The 24417-nt window shown below is 45.3% G+C and overlaps 1 protein-coding gene across 5 annotated transcripts in view; it reads right to left on the bottom strand.

Moving 5' to 3' along the window:
* Positions 1–24417, bottom strand: part of DPF3 (double PHD fingers 3) — a 282885-nt gene that overhangs the window by 206470 nt on the left and 51998 nt on the right. The window contains exon 1 of one of the 5 annotated variants that reach the window (XM_031668017.1): positions 18519–19393. The exons of the other annotated variants lie outside the window; for them this stretch is intronic. Coding sequence (XP_031523877.1) covers positions 18519–18520 — 2 coding nt within the window. The 5' untranslated portion in view covers positions 18521–19393. Of the gene's footprint in view, positions 1–18518; positions 19394–24417 lie in introns of those variants that run through there. 5 annotated transcript variants of the gene reach the window in all.

Genomic DNA, 24417 nt, shown 5'->3' with positions numbered 1-24417 from the left:
TTAAAAAAAATTCCAGACTATACAGATGAATATCTATCTGATAGCTGAATGGGGTTGGAATTTCTAAGCTACATAGCAATGGAATAAATCAGAGGAGAATAAAATGAATAATAGTTAACATTTACCTATTTTCACTTCTTTAGACTGGATATCCATATTTTAAAAGTAAATAAACACACCCTTTACCTCATGTTGTACACAAAAAATAACAAAATGGATCATAGAATGAAAGAAATACTAAAATTATAAAAATTCCAGAAGAAGGCCGAGCACGGTGGCCTGTAATCCCAGCACTTTGGGAGGCCGAGGCAGGCAGATCACTTGAGGCCAAGAGATGGAAACCAGCCTGGCCAACATGGTGAAACCCCTATTAAAAATACAAAAATTAGCCAGGCATGGCGGTACACACCTGTAATCCCAGCTATTCAAACGGCTGAGGCACAAGAATCCCTTGAACCCGGGAGGCAGAGGTTTCAGTGAGCAGACATCAAGCCACTGCACTCCAGCCTGGGCAACAGAGCAAGACTCTACCTCAAAAAAAAAAAAAAAAATTCCAGAAGAAAACATGGGGAAAATCTTCATAACCCTGGTATTGGCAAAGATTCTTAGGACACAGAAAACAAGAATCACAAAAGGAAAAAAATAACTTGGACTTCAAAATTAAAACATTCTGCTCTTCCAAAGACATTGTTCTGCTGGGTGTGGTGGCTCACACCTGTAATCCCAGCACACTAGGAGACCAAGGCGGGAGGATCACTTGAGACCAGGAATTCCAGACCAGCCTGGGACACACAGACAGACCCTATCTCTTCAAAAAAGTGTATTAACCAGGTGTGATGGCTCATGCCTGCAGTCCCAGCTACGTCGCAGGCTGAGGCGAGAGGATTGCTTGAGCCCACGAGTTTGAGGTTACAGTGAGCTTTGATCATGCCATTGCACTCCAGTGTGGGCAACAAAGACCTTGTCTCTAAAAAGATAAAAATTTAAAAATTAAAAATACATTGTTCAAGACAGGGGATATGGTTGCACAGCAATGGGAGTATAATTCATACCACTAAATACTCGACATGATTCAAATGGCATCTTTTATGTTACATATATTTTACTACAATTTTTTAAAAAGATGCTGTTAAGAGGATGAATAGACAAGCCACAGATTAGGAGAAATGATTCATAGTACATATATGTACATAGTACAGTCATATAGTATATAGATACGTGTATACACAGTACATATATATCACATACATGTACATACATATATGACAAAGGATCTCTATCCAGAATATATAAAGCACTCTAGCAAGTTAGTCATAAGGCAAACAACACAACAAAAGATTTGAACAGACCCTGCACAAAAGAAGATAGCCAATAAGCATGTGAAAATATGCTCAGCATCGTTAGTCATTAGGGAAATGCACACTAAAACTACAGCGAGCTACCGTTCACACCCACTAAAATGGCTTAAATTCAAAAGACTGATAATGTCAACTGCTGGTGAGAATGTATAGCAACCAAAAGCACAGCCACTGCTGATGGGAATGTGCAATGGTGCAACCACTTTGGAAAACAGTATAGTAGCTGCTTATTCTAAAAACATGCATTTACCATATGACTGAGAAGTTTCACTGCTAAGTATTTATCCAAAAGAAATGGGCGGAAAAGGTATGACAAAAAGGAGACATACACAGATGCTCGTGGCAACTTTATTCATAATAGCCAAAAACTGGAAACAACCCAAATGTCCATCAACTGGTGAATGATTACAATATTTTGGGAAATTCATATGATGGAAAACTCAGCCAAAAAAAGAAGACATTACTGCACTGGTATCAGGACTGAAAAAAATAAAAATAAAAATTAGCTGCTAATATACACAACAATATGGGTAAGAATTTTTTTTTAAAGTCCGAGTGAAATAAGCTAGATTCAAAAGAGTAGATAGTAGTCAGGCATGGTGGTTCACACCTATAATCCCAGTACTTTGGAAGACTGGGGCGAGTAGATTGCTTGAGCCCAGGAGTTCAAGACCAGCCTGGGCAACATGGCCCCATCTCTACTAAAAATACAAAAAATTAGCCAAGTGTGGTGACATGTATCTGTGGTCCCAGCTACTAGGGAGACTGAGGTGGGAGGATCACTTGAGCCCAGGAGGCAAAGGTTGCAGTGAGCTGAGATCGCACCACTATGATCCAACCTGGGCGACAAAGTGAGAATTTGTCTTTAAAAAAAAAGTAAATAGTGTATGATTGTCTTTATATGAACTCATAGAACCAGCAAAATTAATCTATAGTGACAGAGAGGGGGTGACTACAAAGAGGCACTGAGGAGCTTTTGGGGATAATAATAATATTCTGTTGTGGTTACATGGGTATACACATTTGTTAAAACTCATAGAGCTATATACTTTGAATGAGTACATTTCATTGAATGTAAATTATATCATAGTTTTAAAAGAACTTTTTAAAAGTCAAGATGCAAACTGGTGAAAATATTTGCCACATGTATGACAAATTAATATTCTTAATATACAAAATGTCATGCAAGTTGATATAAAAAGCATCAAGACCTCAATAGGTCAAAGGACACATAAAAGTCACAAAACAGGAAATAAAAATATCTAATAAACAGGTTAAAATTAAAACAGTGAAATTCTGCATTTCACAAACCAAACGAGCAAATTTAACAAATCAAATGAGTTTGTTTTTGTTTTTGTTTTTTGCTTTGATAATTTTTGTTTCGTTTTTACTTTAATGATAATGCTAGTAATGTAGGACAAGATGAGCACTCTGCTGGTAAAAATATAAATTGATACATTTCTAGAATACAATTTGGAATACTATTATATAAATTTTAGCAGGAAGGTTAAAGTTAAGACCCAAAACCTTAACAATTTTCAGATCATTTGACCCACTTCTAGAAACCTGTGCTAAGGAATAAACAAAGATGAATGATCAAAATTAGAGATCTACAGGCAAGAGTTTTCAGCCAGGCACTGTGGTTCACACCTATAATCCCAGCACTTTGGGAGGTCAAGTTGGGAGGATCACTTGAGGTCAGGAGTTCAAGACCAGCCTGAGCAACATGACAAAAACCCCATCTCTACAAAAAAATTTAAAAATTAGGCTAGGCACGGTGGCTCACTCCAGTAATCCCAGCAGTTTGGGAGGCCAAGGCAGGCAGATCACCTGAGATCAGAAGTTCAAGACCAGCCTGGACAACATGATGAAACCCCGTCTCTACTAAAAATACAAAAATTAGCCAAGTGTGGTGGCGCATATGTTTGTAATCCCAGGTACTTGGGAGGCTGAGGCATGAGAATCACTTGAATCTGGGAGGCAGAGGTTGCAGTGAGCTGTGATCATGCCACTGTACTCCAGCCTGGGCAACAGAGTGAAACTCTGTCTCAAAAAAAAAAAAAAAAGAAAGAAAGAAAGAAAATTAGCTGGGCGTGGTGGCATGCACACTACTTGGGAGGTTAAGGTGAGAGGTGAGAGGCAGAGCCTGGGAGGCAGAGACTGCAGTGAGCTGAGGTCACACTACTGCACTCCAGCTTGGGTGACAGAGTGGGACTCTGTCTCCAAACAAGAAAAAATAAGTCTGGCCCTGGTGGCTCAGTCCTATAAACCCAGCACTTAACAAGGTAGAGGTAGGAGGATAGCTTGAGCCCAGGAGTCCAAGACCTCCCTGGGCAACATAGCAAGACCCCATTCTCCACCAAAAAAAGGGACAAACAAGAATTTTTATTACTGACTTGTTTCTAGCAAGAAACAATCTACGATAAGCCACTAGGTTGAGTAAACGCTGGCATCGATATGATGAAATATCAAATATTGTCCATTGTACAAACTTAATAAATATTTCTCAAACATACTCAATGTATACACTATATAAGAACCTTAGAAAGGAATGAGATGTGTAGATGACTTACACTCATGAGTAGAGAAATGCATAAACAAATTGTTTCATTGCAGCAAAGATTGGAAATCATCTAAATGTTCAACAAGAGAGGTGAAAGTCGGCCAAGTGCACTTGCTCATGCCTGTAATCCCAGAGCTTGGGGAGGCCAAGGCAGGAGGACTGCTTGAGGCCAGGAGTTCAAGACTAAACTGAATAACATGGCGAGAGCTCATCTCCACTTAAAAAATTTTTTTAATTAGCCAGGCACTGTCATGTGCACCTGTAGTCATAGCTACTCAGGAGGCTAAAGTCAGAGGATCACTTGAGCCCAGGAGTTTAAGGCTGCAGTAAGCTATGATCATACCACTGCACTCCAGCCTGGGTGACAGAGCAAGATCTTGTATTGAAAAAAAAGAGGTGAAATTAAATAAATTATGGTATGTCCACACAATGAAATGCTATGCATCCTTAAAAACAGGCCAGATCTAATCTATGTCCTAGGCTGGGCACAGTGGCTTGTAATCCCAGTACTTTGGGAGGCCCAGGTGGATGGATCACCTGAGATCAGGAGTTCAAGATCAGCCTGGCCAACATGGCAAAACCCCATCTCTACTAAAAATACAAAAAAATTAGCTATGTGTGGCAGTGCATGCCTGTAATCCCAGCTGCTCGGGAGGCTGAGGTGGGAGGATCACTTGAATCTGGAAGGCGGAGGTTGTGGTGAGCCAAGATTGCTCCACTGCACTCCAGTCTGAGCGACAAGAATAAAACTCCATCTCAAACAAAATAAAATAAAATAATCTATGTCCTAGATTGTTAAATTTTTTTTAAAGGTGCAGAACAGGGAACTTGGAATGCTACTATCTGAAGGGAGAAAAAAATAAAAGGACAGATACATATTTATGTTCGTATAACATCACCAGAAAGATATAGAAGAAAAATAAAACAGGTAAGTCTATATTGAAAGACTAGGGTCTGAGGATGTGAGAACAGGGGTGAGAGAGACTTAGATTTACTTTTTGCTCTCAATTACTTTCCATAGTGTTTAAATTTGTTACCATATACAGGTTTTTCTTTTTCAAAAAACACCACCAAAAACAAAAACCACCGATTTTTTTTTAGAAGGAAGGGGAGTGTTATGGAGGGAGCTTCTCAGAAGGAAGGAGAGTATTATGAGTTGAGTTTTTTAGAAGGAAGGGGAGTGTTATAAGTTGAATTATATCCCCTTTATACGTTGAAGTCCTAACTCCCCTACAAGTTGAACACCCCAAATTCACAAATCTGATATGCAAAATGCTCCAAAATCCAAAACTTTTTGAGCACCACCATGACCCGTGAAGATCTCACCCAATTTCCCAGAAGCCCTCACTCCCATCGGACTAGAATCTTCTTTTCAGAGGCCTTTCTTTTTCTCATCCCTGTTGCTACCAGTGCAAAAAGCAAAACAGAAAGACACTAAAGCAAAACCAAAGTTTTAGTCACCAAAACCAAGTGGGCTGGCGAGGGAGGGCAGTGGTTGCAGGGAAAGTTTTTTTGTTTTTTTGTTTTTTTGTTTTTTTGTTTTTTGAGACGGAGTCTCGCTCTGTCACCCAGGCTGGAGTGCAGTGGCCGGATCTCTGCTCACTGCAAGCTCCGCCTCCTGGGTTTACGCCATTCTCCTGGCTCAGCCTCCCGAGTAGCTGGGACTTTTAAGCTCACCAGGCCCTACAGCTGAGGTTTCAAAATGGCAGCTAGCTGGACGCCATTTGGTCTACATCTGCTCACCCAAACCTCCCTCCAGTTCTCCAAGGGGTGTCCCTAATTACTAGCACAGTCACCTGCCAACGTGGAATCTGGGTCTCCCTTCTTTCAAACATTAGAGATGTGAGACCAGAAAGATTACTTCCCAATGCCAGAGAAAAGGCTAAGAGGGAGGAACAAGGGGGAGAAGGAGACCTTCACTGCAGCATGCAAGGACATGGCGGACGCGCCCCATCCCATATCTCAGCTATTATGCATTCCCAACTGGCTTGGCCAACATCCAGAGAGACTCCAGGCTGGTGAGTCTGTGAATGTGAAGCAGAGATAAGCAAGGCGGCGAGGGGGAGTTCGCCCACTGTTATATATGGGCTGCAGCACTGCTGTGGCGTGGAGTCAGGGGAATCTTCCATTTCCAAGACATTTCTGCACTCGATCCTGCTCCCAAGACTAAGAATTCTTTCTTGGCTTCCTCCCACTCCCTGGAATGTAACTAAGCAGTTACCTTCAGAACAAGGAAAAATTGGGGACTAGGGAGGTGTATGAGTGTTTTAATGTGTTAAAAATCACATTTACCCTGGATACTTGTTTGCAATAAAACAGAGAGTAGGAAACTCCATTCTTACCTTCATCTGTGGGACAGGCACCCGGTGGCAGTCATTGTGAGAAATATGAAGAGGCCAAGCTATGCTTAGGGAGCTCAGAAAATGCTATGCTTCCTTCCAGCTGCAGGGAAGCTGAGCCACTGGGGAAGAGTGGATGCATTTGGACAAACAGGAATGGATGGAAGGCTTTCTAGGAGAGGGGACCTCATGAGCAAAGCCTGAAGATGGGGTAGTTCTTGTCCTAGCAATAAGGAAGTATGAGGAGAGGCAAATAAATGTTTTCTAGAAGCTGAGGGCTCAGGCACTGGAAGCTTATCTACCTTCTCCAACTCCAAGGTATCCTCCAAGGAGAGCAAAATTCAGAAACAAGGGGCACCTGCAAAGTGGTGGAGGAAAGTGGAGGAAAGGAATGTCTGCCCTGAGCCCAGCCCCAGGGCCAGATGCCGGGAAAAATTCCTGGGATTATTTGGTGCTGTGTGAGATGGATCTGGAGCCACCCTGGCTCGAAGAGGGATGTGGGTTTGGACTGGAGCTGCCAGGACTGGTCTGGGGCAAGCTAAGGACACTTTCTGAGTGTCCACATTTTTGTACTTGCTGTTCACCAGTATCTCCTTTCCCCGCTCTCCTCCTTGTTCATGGAAATCCTTAAAAATCACCTCCTCTGGGAAGTTCTCCCGATGCACTCATTCAGAATTAACCCCCCACCCTTTACGTGCCTTCAACAATACCTCTTTTTCCATTTACGTTTTCTTGAGACGGAGTCTCACTCCATCGCCCAGGCTGGAGTGCAATAGCCCATCTCAGCTCACTGCAGCCTCCACCTCCCAGGTTCAAGCCATCTTCCTCCTCAGTCTCCCAAGTAGCTGGGATTACGGGCACCTGCCACCACACCCAGCTAGTTTTGTATTTTTAATAGAGAGGGGTTTCATCATGTTGGCCAGGCTGGTCTCGAACTCCCAAGCTCAACTGATACGCCCACCTCAGCCTCCCAAAGTGCTGGGATTATAGGCGTGAGCCACCATGACTGGCCTACACTTTCCTATATGCTCTTTTTTAATGCCTTGTCTTTTTTTTTCTTTTTCTTTTTTTGAGACGGAGTCCCACTCTGTTACCCAGGCTGGAGTGCAGTGGCTCAGTCTTGGCTCACTACAACCTCCATCTCCCAGATTCAAGTGATTCTCCTGCCTCAGCCTCCCAAGTAGCTGAGACTACAGGCGAATGCCACCGTGCCCAACTAATTTTTGTATTTTTAGTAGAGACAGGGTTTCACCATGTTGGCCAGGCTGGTCTCCAACTCCTGACTTTAGATGATCCGCCTGCCTCAGCCTCCCAAAGTTCTGGGATTATAGGTGTAGGACACGGTACCCAGCCTATGCCTTGTCTTATTATTAGTCTCCCTCTCTTCTAAATGTAAACTCTCAGATGTCAAGAACTAGATCTTATACATCTTTCTGACCCCATCCCCCAGCACCAGCTCTTCCCCAGAGCAGACACTCAGTAAATACTTATTGAATTGAATACACAGACCCACAAGGAGCAACCTGGTACTGGCTGACATTTTTGATTCCTACATCCATTCATTCATTTGCTCAACAGCCATGTGAGTGCCTAGTATCTGCCAACCTGGCTCGCTCTCTCTCACAGAGCACACTCGAACTGTTTCATCAACCAGCTAAAAGTAAGTTCAGTATCAATTCAGGGCTTCTCTCCAGGTCTAGAACACAGAAAATGTCACAGGACCACCTGAACACCGCACGGGGGGTGCAGCCTACATTCCATTGCCTGTTTCCATCCGGATGGAAAGTCACACCCTCAAGAAGGCCCCTGGGGAAGACACATTGTCTGGGATGTGGATGAGGCCCCCACAGGCTCTACCCAGCCCAGCCCACGCAGGGGAACCCTAGATACGCCTATCACAGGAGATGGCAGTTAAGATAACTCTACCTACGTACGCAGTACCCTGTGGATACTAAGTAAGGAGCTGGTCATTTGGAATGAGGCAGGGGAGCTCTAGGAAGTCTTCTCTGCGGAGTAGACGTGGCCATGGAGGTGGGAGGATTAACTGAAGGTCATGAGAAAAGTCTGCCCTTCTCAGAGATCAATAAGTGTAAATTACTTGAGAGTCCAGGAACTGCTCTGCCATGGAGGAAAAATACAGATGGGGCCGGGGGTGGGAAAGGGAGGGGGCAAGTTAGGGACAGTCATTGATCTCGGCGGGCTCTTCCAAGTCTAAAATTGTAGGATTCTAACCTGAACCTCCCCTGCCAACAACTTGAAAAAGTTGTCTTGAGATCAGGGACATGTGGAGAGAAAGTTGAATAGCATGTCAGATAATAAACCAAGAAGAAATTGTGAAGTCAAAACAAGGGATAAATTTTCCTTATCTCTCTAAGACATGCATCAAAGCAGCTGGCTGCTGTCTGCCTGGCCTGGGAAGATGATAATGGTTTTTAATGGCCTGTAAACAATAGGACCAGCCTTTGTAATAAAGTTTAACCAATTAATCCTTTAGGCTTCTCACTGCACTCTGCCTACTCCTCCCTCCTCCTTTCTGTGATGGGGCAACCTTCAGGGATCTGAAAAGCAAGGGATCCAGCCCCTAGACTCAAACCTGTAGGTGACAATAAGAGTTGTCCAGAGGAAGTGCTAAAGAAAATTGCCTCTATCCTGATCTGGCTAAAAGGATCAGGGAAAAGGAGAGAGAGGAGAGATCATGCATCAAGGAATTGGCACAAGAGATAAACTTCATTCTTATTCAGGAGCTCATTCATTCATTCAGCAAATATTCATGAACACCTACTATGTGCAAGGCATCTGCAGAGGGTGCAAAAGTATGCAAAGAAAATACCTGCCCAAGATGGAATTAAAGCCATGGGGGACGGGGGTGGTACTGGGAATAAGACACATTCACAGATATCAATCATAAAAGTTAGTACAAGAGCCTCTGCAAACCACTGCACAAGTCCAGGCCTCTTTTTCCATTTCATTTCTTCTTTCATGCGCCATGTTCCACTTGGGGTGGTTACGACAGACAATATTCAGAAAATGGAAGAATTAGAAAGAGAAGAAAGTGGAACACACAAGAGAAAGAAAATCAAGGCCCTCCTCCCTCCTGCCATGGCCCTCTCTGTCTTCAGCCCTGGTTCTGGAAAAGAAAAGGGTGTATTGTCACTAGAGGCCTCCAGGCAGGTCCATGCCACTGAGTCACAATTCAAGCCATGTTTGCTTCCTACACCAACAAGGCATATCTTTGCTGAATTGTGCAATATTCTAGCCACTTGGGTTTTTCTACTTGGTATACTAACTCCCAGTACTCAACAACCATTCCCTTTACTCTTTTTTTTTTTTTTTTTTGAGACAGAGTCTCACTCTGTCACCCAGGCTGGAGTGCAGTGGCACAATCTCGGCTCACTGCAACCTCCGTCTCTCAGGTTCAAGCGATTCTCCTGCCTCAGCTTCCCAAGTAGCTGGGACTACAGGTGCCCGCTGCCATGCCCAGTTAATTTCTTTTTTACTTTTAGTAGAGACAGGGCTTCTCCATGTTGGCCAGGCTGGTCTCAAACACCTGACCTCAAGTGATCTGCCCGCCTCGGCCTCCCAAAGTGCGGGGATTACGGGCGTGAGTCACTGTGCCTGGCCCCCCTTTACTCTTAAACACAGTGTGTGCCAGCTGTAGTGGCTTATGCCTGTACTCCCAGCAGCTAAGGAGAGTAAGGCAGGAGGATCACTTGAGCCCAAGAGCTTTAGGCTGTAGTAAGACAAGGTCACACCACTGCATTCTAGCCTGGGCAACAGAGCGAGATCCTGACTCTTAAAAACACAAAAATACAATGTGTAATGGTGATATAATAATTCAAAGGTTAATAATCTCTACTTTTGAAAACAATAATGAATACCTTGCTTTGCATTTGTGCAGCCTCACTTTTTTTCAGAGTTCTTCAAAAAATATTATCTCATGTTCATGCCACAAGCAACCTTGAGTGGTAACAAAGGTTAAACATTATTATCTCTACTTTAAATTTTCCCTCCTTTATCCATTTGTTTTCTACTCAACAAACAGTGGTTGAGTACTTGCCATGTGCTAAGCACCATGCTGGCTACAGGGTCACAACAACATAGCAGAAAAAACAGCAGATCCTGCCTTCAACAGGTTCACAGACCCATGGGGAGGAGAAGTGAGGACGTGGTCCCTGTCTCCAGGGTCTGGGGCATCTTCCAGAGGAGAAGATTAAAAGATTAGCATGGGCCAGGTGTGATGCTCACATGTATAATCTCAACATTTTGGGAGGCCAAGGCGAGAGGATTGCTTGAGCCTAGGAGGTTGAGGCTGCAGGGAGCCGTGATGGTGCCACTGCACTCCAGCCTGGGCAACACAGTGAGACCCTGTCTTTAAAAAAAAAAAAAAAATTAGCATGATTTCACCAGGTAGAAAAGAGAGGAAAGGAGATTCCAGAGAGTGGGTCAGCAATCTGTGCACAGAGAAGAGTGAGCCATCTGGGGCATCCAGACCATGGGGTGAGAAGCAATGGAGGGCAAAGGCTGAGAAAGACTGAAGAGGGAGGCTGGGCCTGAACAACGGAGCCAAGAGTGCCTTGCCAAGGAGTTTGGACTTTATCCTTGGGGTAATGAGGAAATCACTGAAGGTTTTAAGCAGAGGTGGGTGACGTGATCAGATTTATGTTTTAGCAAGATTACCCTGGCCGCGGGATGGAGAAAGCACTGGACTAGGAAGAGACTGGGCAGACTCTAGAAACATTCCCAAAATAGAATTTGCAGGACTGGGTGTCCCACTGGAGATGGGAGGAAACGGAGATAATAGAAACAGCTTTCTCACTTGGGCTCGAGGGGCCCTCGTCCAAGATAAGACACCAGTAAGAAAGCCTTGCCCAAGGTCACCTAAGTTACTTGATGGCTGACTCGAATCAAGCACCTCAAGTTCCTTCTGGTAGAAACCTCTTAGTCTGCCTCGTTAACATCGATCAGCAATAAATTTAACCATCATCTTCCAGGCTTTCCTTGTTTTCCACTTTATACATGTTCACTTTTTGTCCTATGGAGATTATTCAGATCATTAGGGCAAAATTCCTTTTGACCTCCCATAAGGCCTCTCACAGTATAAGACAATATGTGGTCAATAAATATTTGTTATTAAATCAAACTCCAGGAGCCCCAAGAACCCATCACCAGACATTGCCTTACTTATAACATGAGATATTTGCCTTCTTTAATCCCTAATAAACAGTTTTTTGTTTTTTGTTTTCTGATTTTTTGAGACGGAGTCTTGCTCTGTTGCCCAGGCTGGAGTGCAGTGGCGCAGTCTCAGCTCACTGTAACCTCCGCCTCCCAGGTTCAAGCAATTCTCCTGCCTCAGCCTCCCAAGTAACTGGGATTACAAGTGCATGCCACCACGCCTGGCTAATTTTTTGTATTTTTAGTAGAGACAGGGTTTCACCATGTTGGCCAAGCTGATCTCGAACTCCTGACCTTGTGATCCACCCACCTTGGCCTCCCAAAGTGCTGGGATTACAGGCATGAGCCACTGCACCCAGCCAACAGTATTTTTTATGTAATTCCTAGATCAAGTAATTCCTAGATGTTTGAATTTCACAATCCAAGATAATTTTTTTTTGAGACAGAGTCTCGCTCTGTCACCCAGGCTGGAGTGCAATGGCGTGATCTCTGCTCACTGCAATCTCACCTCCCAGGTTCAAGTGATTCTCCTGCCTCAGCCTTCCAAGTAGCTGGGATTATAGGCACCCACCACGACACCCAGCTAACTTTTTTGTATTTTTTAGTAGAGACAGGGTTTCACCACGTTGGCCAGGCTGGTTTCAAACTCCTGATCTCAAGTGATCCGCCTGCCCTGGCCTCCCAAAGTGTTAGGATTATAGGCATGAGCCACCGTGCCCGGCCACAATCCAAGATATTTCTAGCAACAACAACAAAATTGGAGCGTTCAACATGGCCTTGCCAACTTTTTTTTAACACCATTGTTTCTTAAAAGAAAGGACATTGAATACATGTCCCCAAAGTCAGGATAATATAATTGTAAGATGAATTTTCCAAATTAAATCAGAGTTCTTCAACCTCAGATCAATTAACACTGGACTGAAGATTTCTTTGCTATGGCAGTGGAGGGGAAGGAGAAGGGGGAGCTGTGGGAAACCGCCCCCTCCCCGGTTTGGAACCACTGAATTTTTTAAAGTAAGCTTTATTAGAAATCCAGTTACCCGGTCCTTATATTTGGGATGAGTGAAAACTATCACAGACTGACGCCAGTCCCTAAACAGCTCTTAGAAACAAGAGACTCAGAGGTGAAGAGTGTGGAATTTGAAATCAGACTTGAACTCAGATCCCAATTCCACCTCTCCTCATTCCCTGACCTTGAGCAAGACACTGTTCCAAGCCTCCCTTTCCTCCCCTGCGCAGTGAGGACGACACCACCTCATCCCGGTTGTTGGGAGGATTCAGTGGAATAGATGTGACACACTTAGCATGTGATCGTCGGGAAAGGAAGTATGACAATTTTAACATTATTTCTACCACTTCTATAACATATATGGTATCTAATACAAATTAATGACTGCTACCCAAATTTCAGATTTCTGGGTCAAAAGGACCTTACACATAATATAGTAGACTTTCAATAAACACTTACGAATGGATAAATGAACCCCTTGTTACCCTAATCTCACTAGTTCCTTCCCTCAACCCCGACATATCTGAGTCCTTTTCTCCTTTACTAAACCTTTCTCCAATCCTACCCATGGGAATTAAAGCCGTAAAATAAGCCTGGCACACCTCGGGCCTCTGCCCTGGGCTCTGTGGGTGGGAGCACTGTGGATCACCCCCACCTGTGAGAGCCTTTCTTCGGGGCCAGTCATGAACGTCCCCCATGTCATCAGCATCTTCAGGCTACCGCTGTCCTTCTTGGATATTTAACCTGGAGGTGGGCCAGGGACAGAGAAAGGAGGTGGCAAGATCCTTGAACAAAAGGAGCTATAAAAGGGCGTTGGGGGAAGCAAGGCAAACGGCAGATTAAACAAGCAGGCACCTCAAGGAAACGTGGCAGGGGGGGTGGTTCTGAGCCTCTCTGTCTCCTAACTTGACAGCAAGCAGGTCAGAGTTCCTGCCACTTCCTTCTAGTAGAAACCCCACCAAGCCCACCTCCCCGCCTCGGCAGGCAAAGCACTGGAGCTCTCTCAAGGGAAAAAAAAAAAGAAAAAAAACACTCCTTGTTATAAACCAGACACAGTCCTGGCCAAAGCCCAGCTAACAATAAATTTCTGGGGTTCATCTCACAAGTACATTAAGTATCTTCTGACAATTTCCCAAAGGGCTGGGTTTTTCTGGCTATCACAGGGCTGTAGAATATTGAGTACAAGGAAAGGGCTTCAGGAACAGGGGATCCAAGCCCTCATTTCATTGATGGGGAAACTGAGGCTCAGAGAGGGGGAAGGCACGTGTTCAGGATCATCCAAGTATGCTCCCGTCAGTGACAGCACTGAGCCAAGAACTCAAGGCTTCAGTTTTGGCACTGGGTTTTGCCAGAGGCTTGAAAACATACCAAGAAGAGAAAGGTGTACTATGAACTAAATCTCACTTTTCCTGAAAATATAGATGTGTGCTCACACAGGCACACATGCGCATAAAAGGTAGGGAAAGAGGAAACAAATGTAGCAAAAGGCTGGTAAATGGTGAATCTAAGTGAAGGGGATATTGGTGTTCATTGCACTATTTTCACAACTTTTCAGAAGGCTTGCCATTTTTCCAAGGAAAAATTTGAGGAAGGGCTAGGTATGGTGGCTCATGCCTGTAACCCCAGCACTTTGGGAGGCCAAGGTGGGAGGATCGCTTGAGGTCAGGAATTTGAGACCAGCCTGGGCAACATAACAAGACCCCATCTCAACAAAAAAATTAAAAATTGCCTGACGTGGTGCCAGGCTGGGACTATAGTAGCTGTAGTCCCAGCTACTCAGGAGGCTGAAGCAGGAGGATCGCTTGAGCCCAGGAGTTCAAGGCTGCAATGAGCTATGATTGCACCACTGCACTCTAGCCTGGACAACAGAGTAAGACCATGTTTCTTTTAAAAAAAATTAAAATTAAAAAAATAAATTTTGAGGGAGAAAGATAAAGTTCTAACTAGCAATCTAAGATAAACAAAAAATTTTTTTAAAAAATAATTTGGAAAAGAGTAGGAATCCCTCCTTTAATTTCATTCAGTTTCCCTAGCTAGGGACTAACATCCTTAGGAAAAGTTATAAGAAATCCAGAGGTTAAAGGGGTGGGACTCCAAACAAGTAAGAGATTGCCGGTATTCAGAGCAGTCCGTAGCTATGGCAATCTTGGAATCCAAATAAAATTTCAGATATTTTGTCCCATCGGCTCCTATACATATATGCTGGTCACACCATGTATCCTCTGTTGTTTTTGGTGCAAAAAGTAAAGTAACTATGAACTATAGATAGGGCAAATGTCAGAACTTTTCTAGGGGACTTTATTGCTTTTGCAATACAGGTGGTTTATAAATGCAACACGATACAGTTCAATTTCTATTCAGTTTGCAAATTCTTTCACATAACTAAATCATTGAATCAAAATCCACATCCAACCCACACTCACCATGTTCTCTATCCATATTAGTAGTTGGTTTGGGCCATACTGGGTCCATAATCCAGTCCTGAAAATGTGTCCTGGGCCACATATATAACTCATACCAATAGCAGGGCACTCAAGGCATGATGATTTGAGGGAACACAACCTATCCAAGAAACCTCAAGGAATTCCTTATGGCTGAAGTAAGGTCTGAGGAAACCATGAGCAGGGGAATATGACTTGGAGAGAAGGTAGAGGTTAAATCCAGGAGGGCTCATACACCCAACAAAGGAGTTGGAAGTTTATCCTTCAAAAAACAAGGAGTCACTGAAGGGTTTTAAATAGGCAGTGATATAATTGGATCATTCTGGCAGAGTACAGATGGATGAAAGTAACTCAAAGCTAGGAAGTCTATCGGAATGACAAAGTCCTGAACTAAGGCAGTCTGAGCGGGAGTGATGAACTGATAACACATTAGAAAGAGCTATAGACCAAAGTAAATGGACAAAACTGGTTGGGAAGAGGGCAGATGTGCCTGAGAGAGAGAGGAGGGATCCTAGATGACGTGTAGCATGGCCAACTAGGTAGATGATGATAACACTCATCCTGACGGGGAATCTGGGAGGAGGCGAAGGCTTGGCAGAAGAGCGTAGTGAGTTTTGAACATGTTGAGGTCCCAGTTGGATATGCAAATACGAAGCTCCAGAAAGAAGCCCAGGATGAATATGTGCATTGGGAGTAACCAACATTATGTATGGAGATGGATGCCAAGGGTGCAGAGGAGATCAGCCAGAGAACTGGGAGCAAAACAAGAACTGAGTCAAGGACAGAAACTCTGGGGGAAAAAAAAACATTTAAGGGCAGCCATGGAAGAGGAGACCCCAAAAAACGTTGAGGAGTAACCAAAGAGGCAAAGACCTAGGCCTGCTTTTAAGTGACCCACTAAACTCCTCCATCTCCACAGGCTGGTCACACCGTGCTGGGGTTGGGGAAGGAACAATCATGTGTTAAAATAAACTCATTTCTCAATGAAAAGACAAACAGCCCAATTTTAAGATGGGCAAATAACAAATAGATATTTCTCCAAAGAAAACATACAAACGACCAATAGACACATGAAAAGATAGGAAGCATCATTCGATCATTAGGGAAATGCAAATCAAAACTACAGTGAGGCTGGGCATGGAGGCTCACACCTGTAATCCCAGCACTTTGGGAGGTCGAGGCAGGCGGATCACTTGAGGCCAGGAGTTCGAGACCAGCCTGACTAACATGGTGAAACTCCTTCTGTACTAAAAATATAGAAATTAGCCAGGTGTGGTGGTGCACACCTGTAATCCCAGCTACTCAAGAGGCTGAGGCACAAGAATTGAACCCGGGAGGAGAGGGTTGCAGTGAGCCGAGATTGTGCCACTGCACTCCAGCCCGGGTGACAGAGTGAGACTCTGTCTCAAAACAGAACAAACAAACAAACAACCTACAATGAGGCCAGGTGTAGAGTCTGATGCCTGTAATGTCAACACTTAGGGAGGCCAAGGCAGGTAGATCACTTGAGATCAGGAGTTTGAGACCAGCCTGGCCAATATGGTGAAATCCTATCTCTACTAAAAATACAAAAATTAGCTGGGCATGGTGGCAGGTGTCTGTAATCCCAGCTACTCAGGAAGCTGAGGCAGGAGAATTACTTGAACTGGGGAGGCGGAGGTTGCAGTGAGCTGAGATCGTGCCACTGCACTCCAGCCTGGGTGACAGAGTGAGACTGTCTCAAAAAAAAAAAAAACCAATGAATGAGATACCACTTCACACCTGGTGAGATGGCTAAAATCACAAACATCAGCAAAGAGGTAGAGAAACTGGACCCCCCATACATCACTGATGGGAACACAAAATGCTGCAGTCACTGTGGAAAACAGCTTGGCAGTTCTTCAAAACTTCAAACGCAGAGTTACCATGTGACCCAGAAACTCCTCCCCTAGGTATATACCCCAAAAGAATTGAAAACCTATGTCCACACCAAGACTTGTACATGAAGGTTTATATTAGCATTCTTCATAACAGCCAAAAAGCAGAGATAACCCAAATGTCCATCAACAGATGAATAGGTAAATCAAATGTGGTGTATTCATACAAGGGACTATTACTCAGCCATAAAAAGGGAGTACTGAAACATGAAACAACACGGCTGAACACTGAAAACATTATGCTGAGTGACAGAAGCCAGATGCAAAGGCCACATGTGTTATACGATTTCATTTCTTTTTATTTTTTTTCTTGAGACAGAGTCTTGCTTTGTCGCCCAGACTGGAGTGCAGTGGCGCGATCTCAGCTCACTGCAAGCTCCGCCTCCCGGGTTCACGCCATTCTCCTGCCTCAGCCTCCCGAGTAGCTGGGACTACAGGCGCCTGCCACCTCGCCCGGCTAGGTTTTTGTATTTTTTAGTAGAGACGGGGTTTCACTTTGTTAGCCAGGATGGTCTCAATCTCCTGACCTCGTGATCCGCCCGTCTCGGCCTCCCAAAGTGCTGGGATTACAGGCTTGAGCCACCGCACCCGGACTATACGATTTCATTTCTATGGAATATCTAGAATAGGGAAATCCAAGGAGACAAAAAGCAGATTAGTGGTTATCAGGGGCAGAGGGGACAGGGGAGTGGGGAGTGTCTGTTTCCTGAGTGCAGGATTTCTTTTTTTTTCTTTTTCTGTCGCCCAGGCTGGAGTGCAGTGGCACGGTCTCGGCTCACTGCAACCACTGCCTCCTGGGTTCAAGCAATCCTCCTGCCTCAGCCTCCTGAGTAACTGGGATTACAGGCACGCACCACCACACCTGGCTAATTTTTGTATTTTTAGTAGAGACAGGGTTTCACCATGTTGGCCAGGCTGGTCTCAAACCCCTGACCTCGTGATCCTCCCTCCTCGGCCTCCCAAAGTGCTGGGATTACAGGCATGAGCCACCACGCCAGGCCAGGATTTCTTTTTAGGGTGATGAAAATGTTCTGTCGTCAGCTGTGGCTGATGGTGGATGTACGAACCACCACTGAATTATGCACTTTCAAGTGGTTAGAATGGTGAATTTTATGTTGTGTGAATTTTCTCTCAATAGAAAAATTCAATCATCCTTTAAAAAGTGACCCAGAGCCACAAGGCGCTGGGGAAGCAGTTTCTCCAGCTTGCAGCAGGAGCTCCAGATATTCTGAGTCAAGAAGCCAGACAGCCTGCTTCCCGGGAGACCCTTAAATGATGTCTTCACGCATCCACAGCTGGGGGAGGGGGCGCTGACGAAGAGGAGAAGATGGAGCATTGGCCTTCTCTGGCTGCTCACTCTGTGGGCGGACTGCCTCACCCACTTGTAAAACCCCATATGCCAGGGGGGCAGCAAGACATACATGCAACTATGTCTTAACCCGCAGCAAGACAGCAACTAGGTCTGACCTGGGCATAGTTACCCTACAAGGACAGGAAAGGAGAAATGATTTCCAGGCCCAGGACACCCAGAAGCCACCAAAAACCAACCTCTTGATTCATCCCCCTTATTTGACTCTTCGACCCTAAAACCTGTGCTTTGTGTTCAAGATACACCTGCTGGAGACAACACTCCCAGACAGCCCGAGGCCCAGCAGTCACCACACGGGTGCCTCGGGGAGATGCTGGAGACACAAGTGGCTTTGAAATGAGTACAACTTACATGGCTTCCAGGTGTGCTGTGGAAATCCAGGCCCAAAGAAGAAGCCAGTGAGGAGCAGGAGGCTGACCATTGTGTTCTCAGAAGGGGTTGGAGCCTCTGGGGTGGGGTCACTGAGGACAAAGCATGGCGTTCTGCGGATCATATCACATCTCTACTTCCCTCTCCAGTGATATGTTTCCCTCACTCTCCCATTTTGCTCCCTCTCTCCCACCAAACTCCCAGGGCAACCCTGGATAATAAAGCAACCGAATGTGAATGCTTCCAGGTGGCACACCAGCACTCCAGAGAAACTGCCACAGCAGGGGGGCAGTGCTGGGGTGAGAAGCAAAACCCCTGGCCTACTCCAGCCACTGGATAAGCGCACCCTCCTCCATGCCTCCCTGCTCCTGCCTGCCCTGAAGGGAGAAGGAGCGCAGTGAAACTAGGTCTTCCCTTGGGGTTCTGACCACCTCGTGGGGAGATTATGATTACCCTGTGGTTGCCATGCCTACTGTGATGTCACTCCTTTTATCAGTCTATCTGGATGAATTTTTTTTCCCTTTTCTCTGAAGGACAACCTCCTACCCAGTGCTTAGGAGCCCACTGAGAGCTCCCGCCCTTGTCTTATCTGGATCTGGGACCTCAGAAGACTCCACATTCCTAACAGGAGTAGCTCTCGGGATGAAGAAAATCTCTCTCAAGCTGGTCAATCTACTCCTAGATTGAAGCAGAACCAAACAGAACCTATTTCAACATCCCCTCTCAGAATGCAAACAGGAGAGGAGTGTGTGGAAAGGTCCAATCACCTTTACTTAATTGGTCAGAAGAAAATCACATTTTTTTTTTTTTAAGACAGAGTTTCCTTCTGTGGTCCTGACTGGAGTGTACTGGTGCAATCTCAGGCTCACTGCAACCTCCGCCTCCCAGGTTCAAGCAATTCTCCTGCCTCAGACTCCTGAGTAGCTGAGACTATAGGTGCGCCACACCACGCCTGGCTAATTTTTGTGTTTTTAGTAGAGACGGGGTTTCACCGTATTGGCCAGGCTGGTCTCGAATTCCTGACCTCAAGTGATCCACCCATCTCAGCCTCCCAAAGTGCTGGGATTACAGGCATGAACCACCACACCTGGCCAGAAATCACTTTTTAAGTAAAACAGTGCAAAGAAGAATAAGGGTGGGGGAAAGGTTTACTGATCCCACACTTTGTCATGCACAGAGGAAGGCAAAGGAAGAAAGAAAACCCTTCCTAAATGATCACTTGTCATGCTGTCCAGCCATGGATCTATAGGGAGTTTCATGCCAATGAAAAACATTTCTTTGGGGTCCTACTATGCATCAGGCACTGTGGCAGGTACTGGAGACTTAGTCCCAGCCCTTAAGGAACTAATAATAAGATCACGGCCAGGTGTGGTGGCTCACGCCTGTAATCCCAGCACTTTGGGAGTCCAAGGCGGGTGGATCACTGTAGGTCAGGAGTTGGAGACCAGCCTGGCCAACATGGCGAAACCCCATCGCTACTAAAAATACAAAACTTAGCTAGGCACAGTGGCAGGCACCTGTAATCCCAGTTACTTGGGAAGCGGAGGCAGGAGAATCGCTTGAACCTGGGAGGCAGAGGTTGCAGTGAGCAGAGATTGCGCCATTGCACTCCAGCCTGGGAGACACAGCAAGACTCCACCAAAAAAAAAAAAAGATCACTGTTGACAATCACAACATTTACACAGGCTCCTTCAAAAGAATCTCTTCTCTAGAAAGATAAGCTGAGAGACCAGACAGTTTGTCTACGGCCTTCATGAAGTGAAAGGAGGCAGAGAGGAAAGGAGCTGGCCCATGGACAGGTTTTGCTCCAGATCCTTGAGTGAAGACCGCAGCCTGCTGCAAGCTTTTTCTTCATTCCGTCCTCCCCTCCTGGAATCTGTGGCGGCTTCCACAGGCGGTGAAAGAAGGCAGCAACAGTGGCTCCAGTGCCAGCTGTAGCAACCCCACCAGGGGAATGGGGCCACCCGACACAGAGAGGGCATGAGGGCCAGGGACACTGTCCCTGCAGCCAGCTAACCCCTCCAGTCAAGTCGACTTTCACAAAACGGGCCTGCTCCTGGAAGTCATTGAGGCCGTTGTTGAAACACAGCACCAGGCCAGGCACGGTGGCTCACAGCTGTAATCCCAGCACTTTGGGAGGCCGAGATGGGCAGATCACTTGAGGTCAGGAGTTCAAGACCAGCCTGGCCAACATGGTGAAACTTCGTCTCTACTAAAAATATAAAACTTAGCTGGGCGTGGTGGTGCATACCTGTAATCCCAGCTGTTCGGAAGGCTGAGGCAGGAGAATCACTTAAACCCAGGAGGCAGAGTTTGCCATGAGTCGAGATTGAGCCACTGCACTCCTGCCTGGGCGACAGAGTGAGACCCTGTCTCAAAAAACAGCACCCTGGAGAAGACAGCAGTCCTTTCACACTGGAAATGTCCAGACTTATTACATAAAAATGGCAATTACTAGCCAGGCGCAGTAACTCACGCCTGTAATCCCCGCACTTTGGGAGGCCAAGGCGGCGGTGTAATCCCAGCTACTTGGGAGTCTGAGGCAGGAGAATTGCTTGAACCCAAGAGGTGAAGGTTGCAGTGAGCTGAGATCACGCCACTGCACTCCACCCTGGACAACAGAATGAGACTCCATCTCAAAAAAAAAACAAAATGGCAATTACTGTTGGCATCAGTAGCATGGTTGTTTTCAGCCAAAACTTAAGACACAGAACTAGCCTTATCTTTCCAGTATATGGTATCTCTCTTGCTATTTTTTAACAAATTATCTATCATATGTATTCCTTTTTTTTTTTTTTTTGGAGACAGAATCTCGCTCTGTTGCCCAGGCTGGAGTGCAGTGGCATGATCTCGGCTCACTGCAACCTCTGCCTCCCAGGCTCAAGCAATTTTTGCACGTCAGCCCCCCAAGTAGCTGGGATTACAGGCGCCCACCACCACACCCAGCTAATTTTTGTATTTTTAGTAGAGACGGGGCTTCGCCATGTTGGCCAGGCTGATCTCAAACTCCTGGCCTCAAGTGATCCACCTGCCTCCACCTCCCAAAATGCTGGGATTACAGGTGTGAGCCACCGCACCTAGCCATATATATTCTTTTAATGACAAGTGGGAGCAAAATCGTATTCCTGTTTTCTGAATGAGAAAACCAAGGCTAACAGAGGGACTCCCAAGTAATATCAACTTGCAGACCTGTGATTTTTATCTTAAATACTGGCTTTGAGGGACCTTTGGTGACAGCAAAGGTACTCGGCAATTTGTGTGGAAGTCACCAAATAAGCCACAACTATGAGTTCTTCTGTGGTCAGCAGGGCTGGGGATGTGGCAGGCAGGCGTGGAAGTGAGATCCACGTGAAAGACCTAAGCATTGACTCCCCGAGGGACTGGTGAAAGGACGCAGGGGCCAAATAGATGTCCAATTTGGCCAAAGTGTCTTCCTTTTTCACAAGCCCGTCTGCCTTTCACCTGTCCTGAGGTAGGACAACCGGAGGCCCTACTTTGCTGTGCAGCCCACTCTCTTGGGGACTGTAGCCCAAATAGGCTGCTCTCCCTACACACAGATAAGAAGCTTTGCCACTCAAAACCAAGAAAGGGGCCAGTGAAGACACACAGGGAATGCGCAGTCAGTGGTGGCTGATTTTGTGGAAGTAGCAAAACCTGCACTGTGGGACCCACACCTGTGAGAGAGGGCCCCGCAGCAATCTGAGCTTGGATCAAAGCAGGTGGGTGCTCCCTCCACTGAGGGCAGCAGAGCCCAGCTCCAGATGCGATCAGGAAGTGACCTGAGAAGCTGGAGTTCTGGACTCACAGACCTGGGCTTGAATTTCAGCACCACTCAGTCACTATGTGGTCTTGAGTGACTTGCCCTTGTTTTTCCTCATCCATAAAATGGGGATAAAAATACCTGACCTTGAAAAATCATGCAAATGCCAGCACAGTACGTACATACAGCAGAGACAGGAGCTAGAATTATTGATTTGCCAAACGCAGCAGTGTCTGGACTCAGCCGCCCACTTCTGACCAATGTCCTTCACTTGGCAACACAGCTGATCTGGAGGGTAAAGCCTGCAGCCGTGGAACCGAGCTCTCGCCAAGGTAACTGACCCATGTGGGGCTCAGAGCCTTGTTCTTATTAGAACTACTCTAGTTTGTTTGATTTTTTTTTATTTATTTATACACATAATTGTGTGCATTCCTTTATGCATATGTATACATACATATGCATATGTATAATTTATTCAAATAGCATCATATCACTGATACTATTCTCCTATGCCCTACCCTCCCACATGGCTACCCACAGCCCTGCCTTTCCAGGTGGCCCATGTTAACATCTTAGTTTGTGTCCTGCCACAATTCTCCCCATGTAATTTTATACACATAGAAACTGAATAGTGACGTTTTGGACGGTGTGGGGGCATTACTGTTTAACAAAATGGAATTATACATCCTACACAGTCTCACCCTTTTTTTGTTCTACCAAATTTGCCAAAATCCTTTTAATGGTTCTGTTATGATTCACAACATAAAGGTGTCAAAGCTATTCGGCCATTCCCCTACTGATGAGTATTCACTCAGTTTCAACTCTTGGCCACTACCAACAAAAAAGCAATACATTCCTTGACAGTATGTCCTAACCAAAGACCATTTTCCAACCAGACAAAAGGCCAGGTCCCAGGATGTGAAGGTCACCCACGAAAAGGACCTCATGATGAACTCCTGATTCCGCCACATCATCCCTAAACTTCTCCTTAGAAAAGAGACCCTCTGCTCCTAGAAATACAAATTCCCAGGCATAGGTCTGGCTTCCAAAATCTAGCTCTTCCAGTTCTTACTGTGTCAAGTCAATTCTGCAGGTCTTCATTTTCCCATCTGTAAAATAAAATCATAACTGCCTCAGGCTGCAGGATTTGAGAGTGCTTTAGCAAGGGATTTTTATGAGGGAGCAGTGTGTGAAATAATATTTTTGCTGTAATTCTGTGGGATGTTGTTTCTAGCTTGTTGTTTGGGGGTCAGGGAAGGGAGGGCAAGCCAGAACTAACAGATTCAATTAAGTTCCTTCTGAGACTCAAGGCCCCTATTTATAAGGTACCTGGGGCTGGATGGGAAGGTGCTTCTATCTCTGCATTTCTGAAACACCAGGTACTGCGGTTGTTTACAAGAAAAACTTAGGAATTGGACGGGGAAGCTTTGGACTCTCTACTTGCCCAGTTTTGTCAGATTCCAAAGACGGGCAACTGTAATTGAAATTATATGAAGAACGGTCCAATCAGCAAATTTTGGAAAATCTGTAGTCTCACTGGTGTTTGATTTTCACTCAAAATTTCCCTAAGCTCTACATTTCATTCAGTAAAAAGTTGGGGTTAGGGGAGAGATGGAGGACTTCTTTTGCAGGGGGTATAGTGATTATTTGTTCTATTCTTGAAAAAGAAAAAGGAGAAATTTTAGGAAAACAATCTTAAAACTTCCACTTCGAGTAGCAGTTCTAAAAGACTTTCAAGAGCCTCTATGAAAAGAAGCAGTTACAGCAACTTGAATGAATTTTCCTAGTTATCATATGGCTCACATGCATGAGAGTAGGGGAGAAGACACGGTAAAATCAACAGAGTTCGTGTCAGGCTATTCTGCTTTAAAACCCAAATCAAGGCCAGGTGCATGGCTTATGCCTATAATCCCAGCACTTTGGGAGGCCAAGGTAGGAGGATTGCTTGAGGCTAGGAGTCCGAGACCAGCCTGGAAAACATCATGAGACTCCTCTCTCTACAAAAGAAATATTTTTTAATTAGCTGGATGTGGTGGTACACCTGTAATCCCAGCTATTCGGGAGGCTGAGGCAGGTGGATTGCTTGAGCCCAGGAGGTCAAGGCATGCTGCATGGAGCTAT

The sequence above is a fragment of the Papio anubis genome, chromosome 7, assembly GCF_008728515.1.
Source record: "Papio anubis isolate 15944 chromosome 7, Panubis1.0, whole genome shotgun sequence".
Lineage (NCBI taxonomy): Eukaryota > Metazoa > Chordata > Mammalia > Primates > Cercopithecidae > Papio > Papio anubis.
This window is presented reverse-complemented; position numbering and strand designations above follow the sequence as displayed.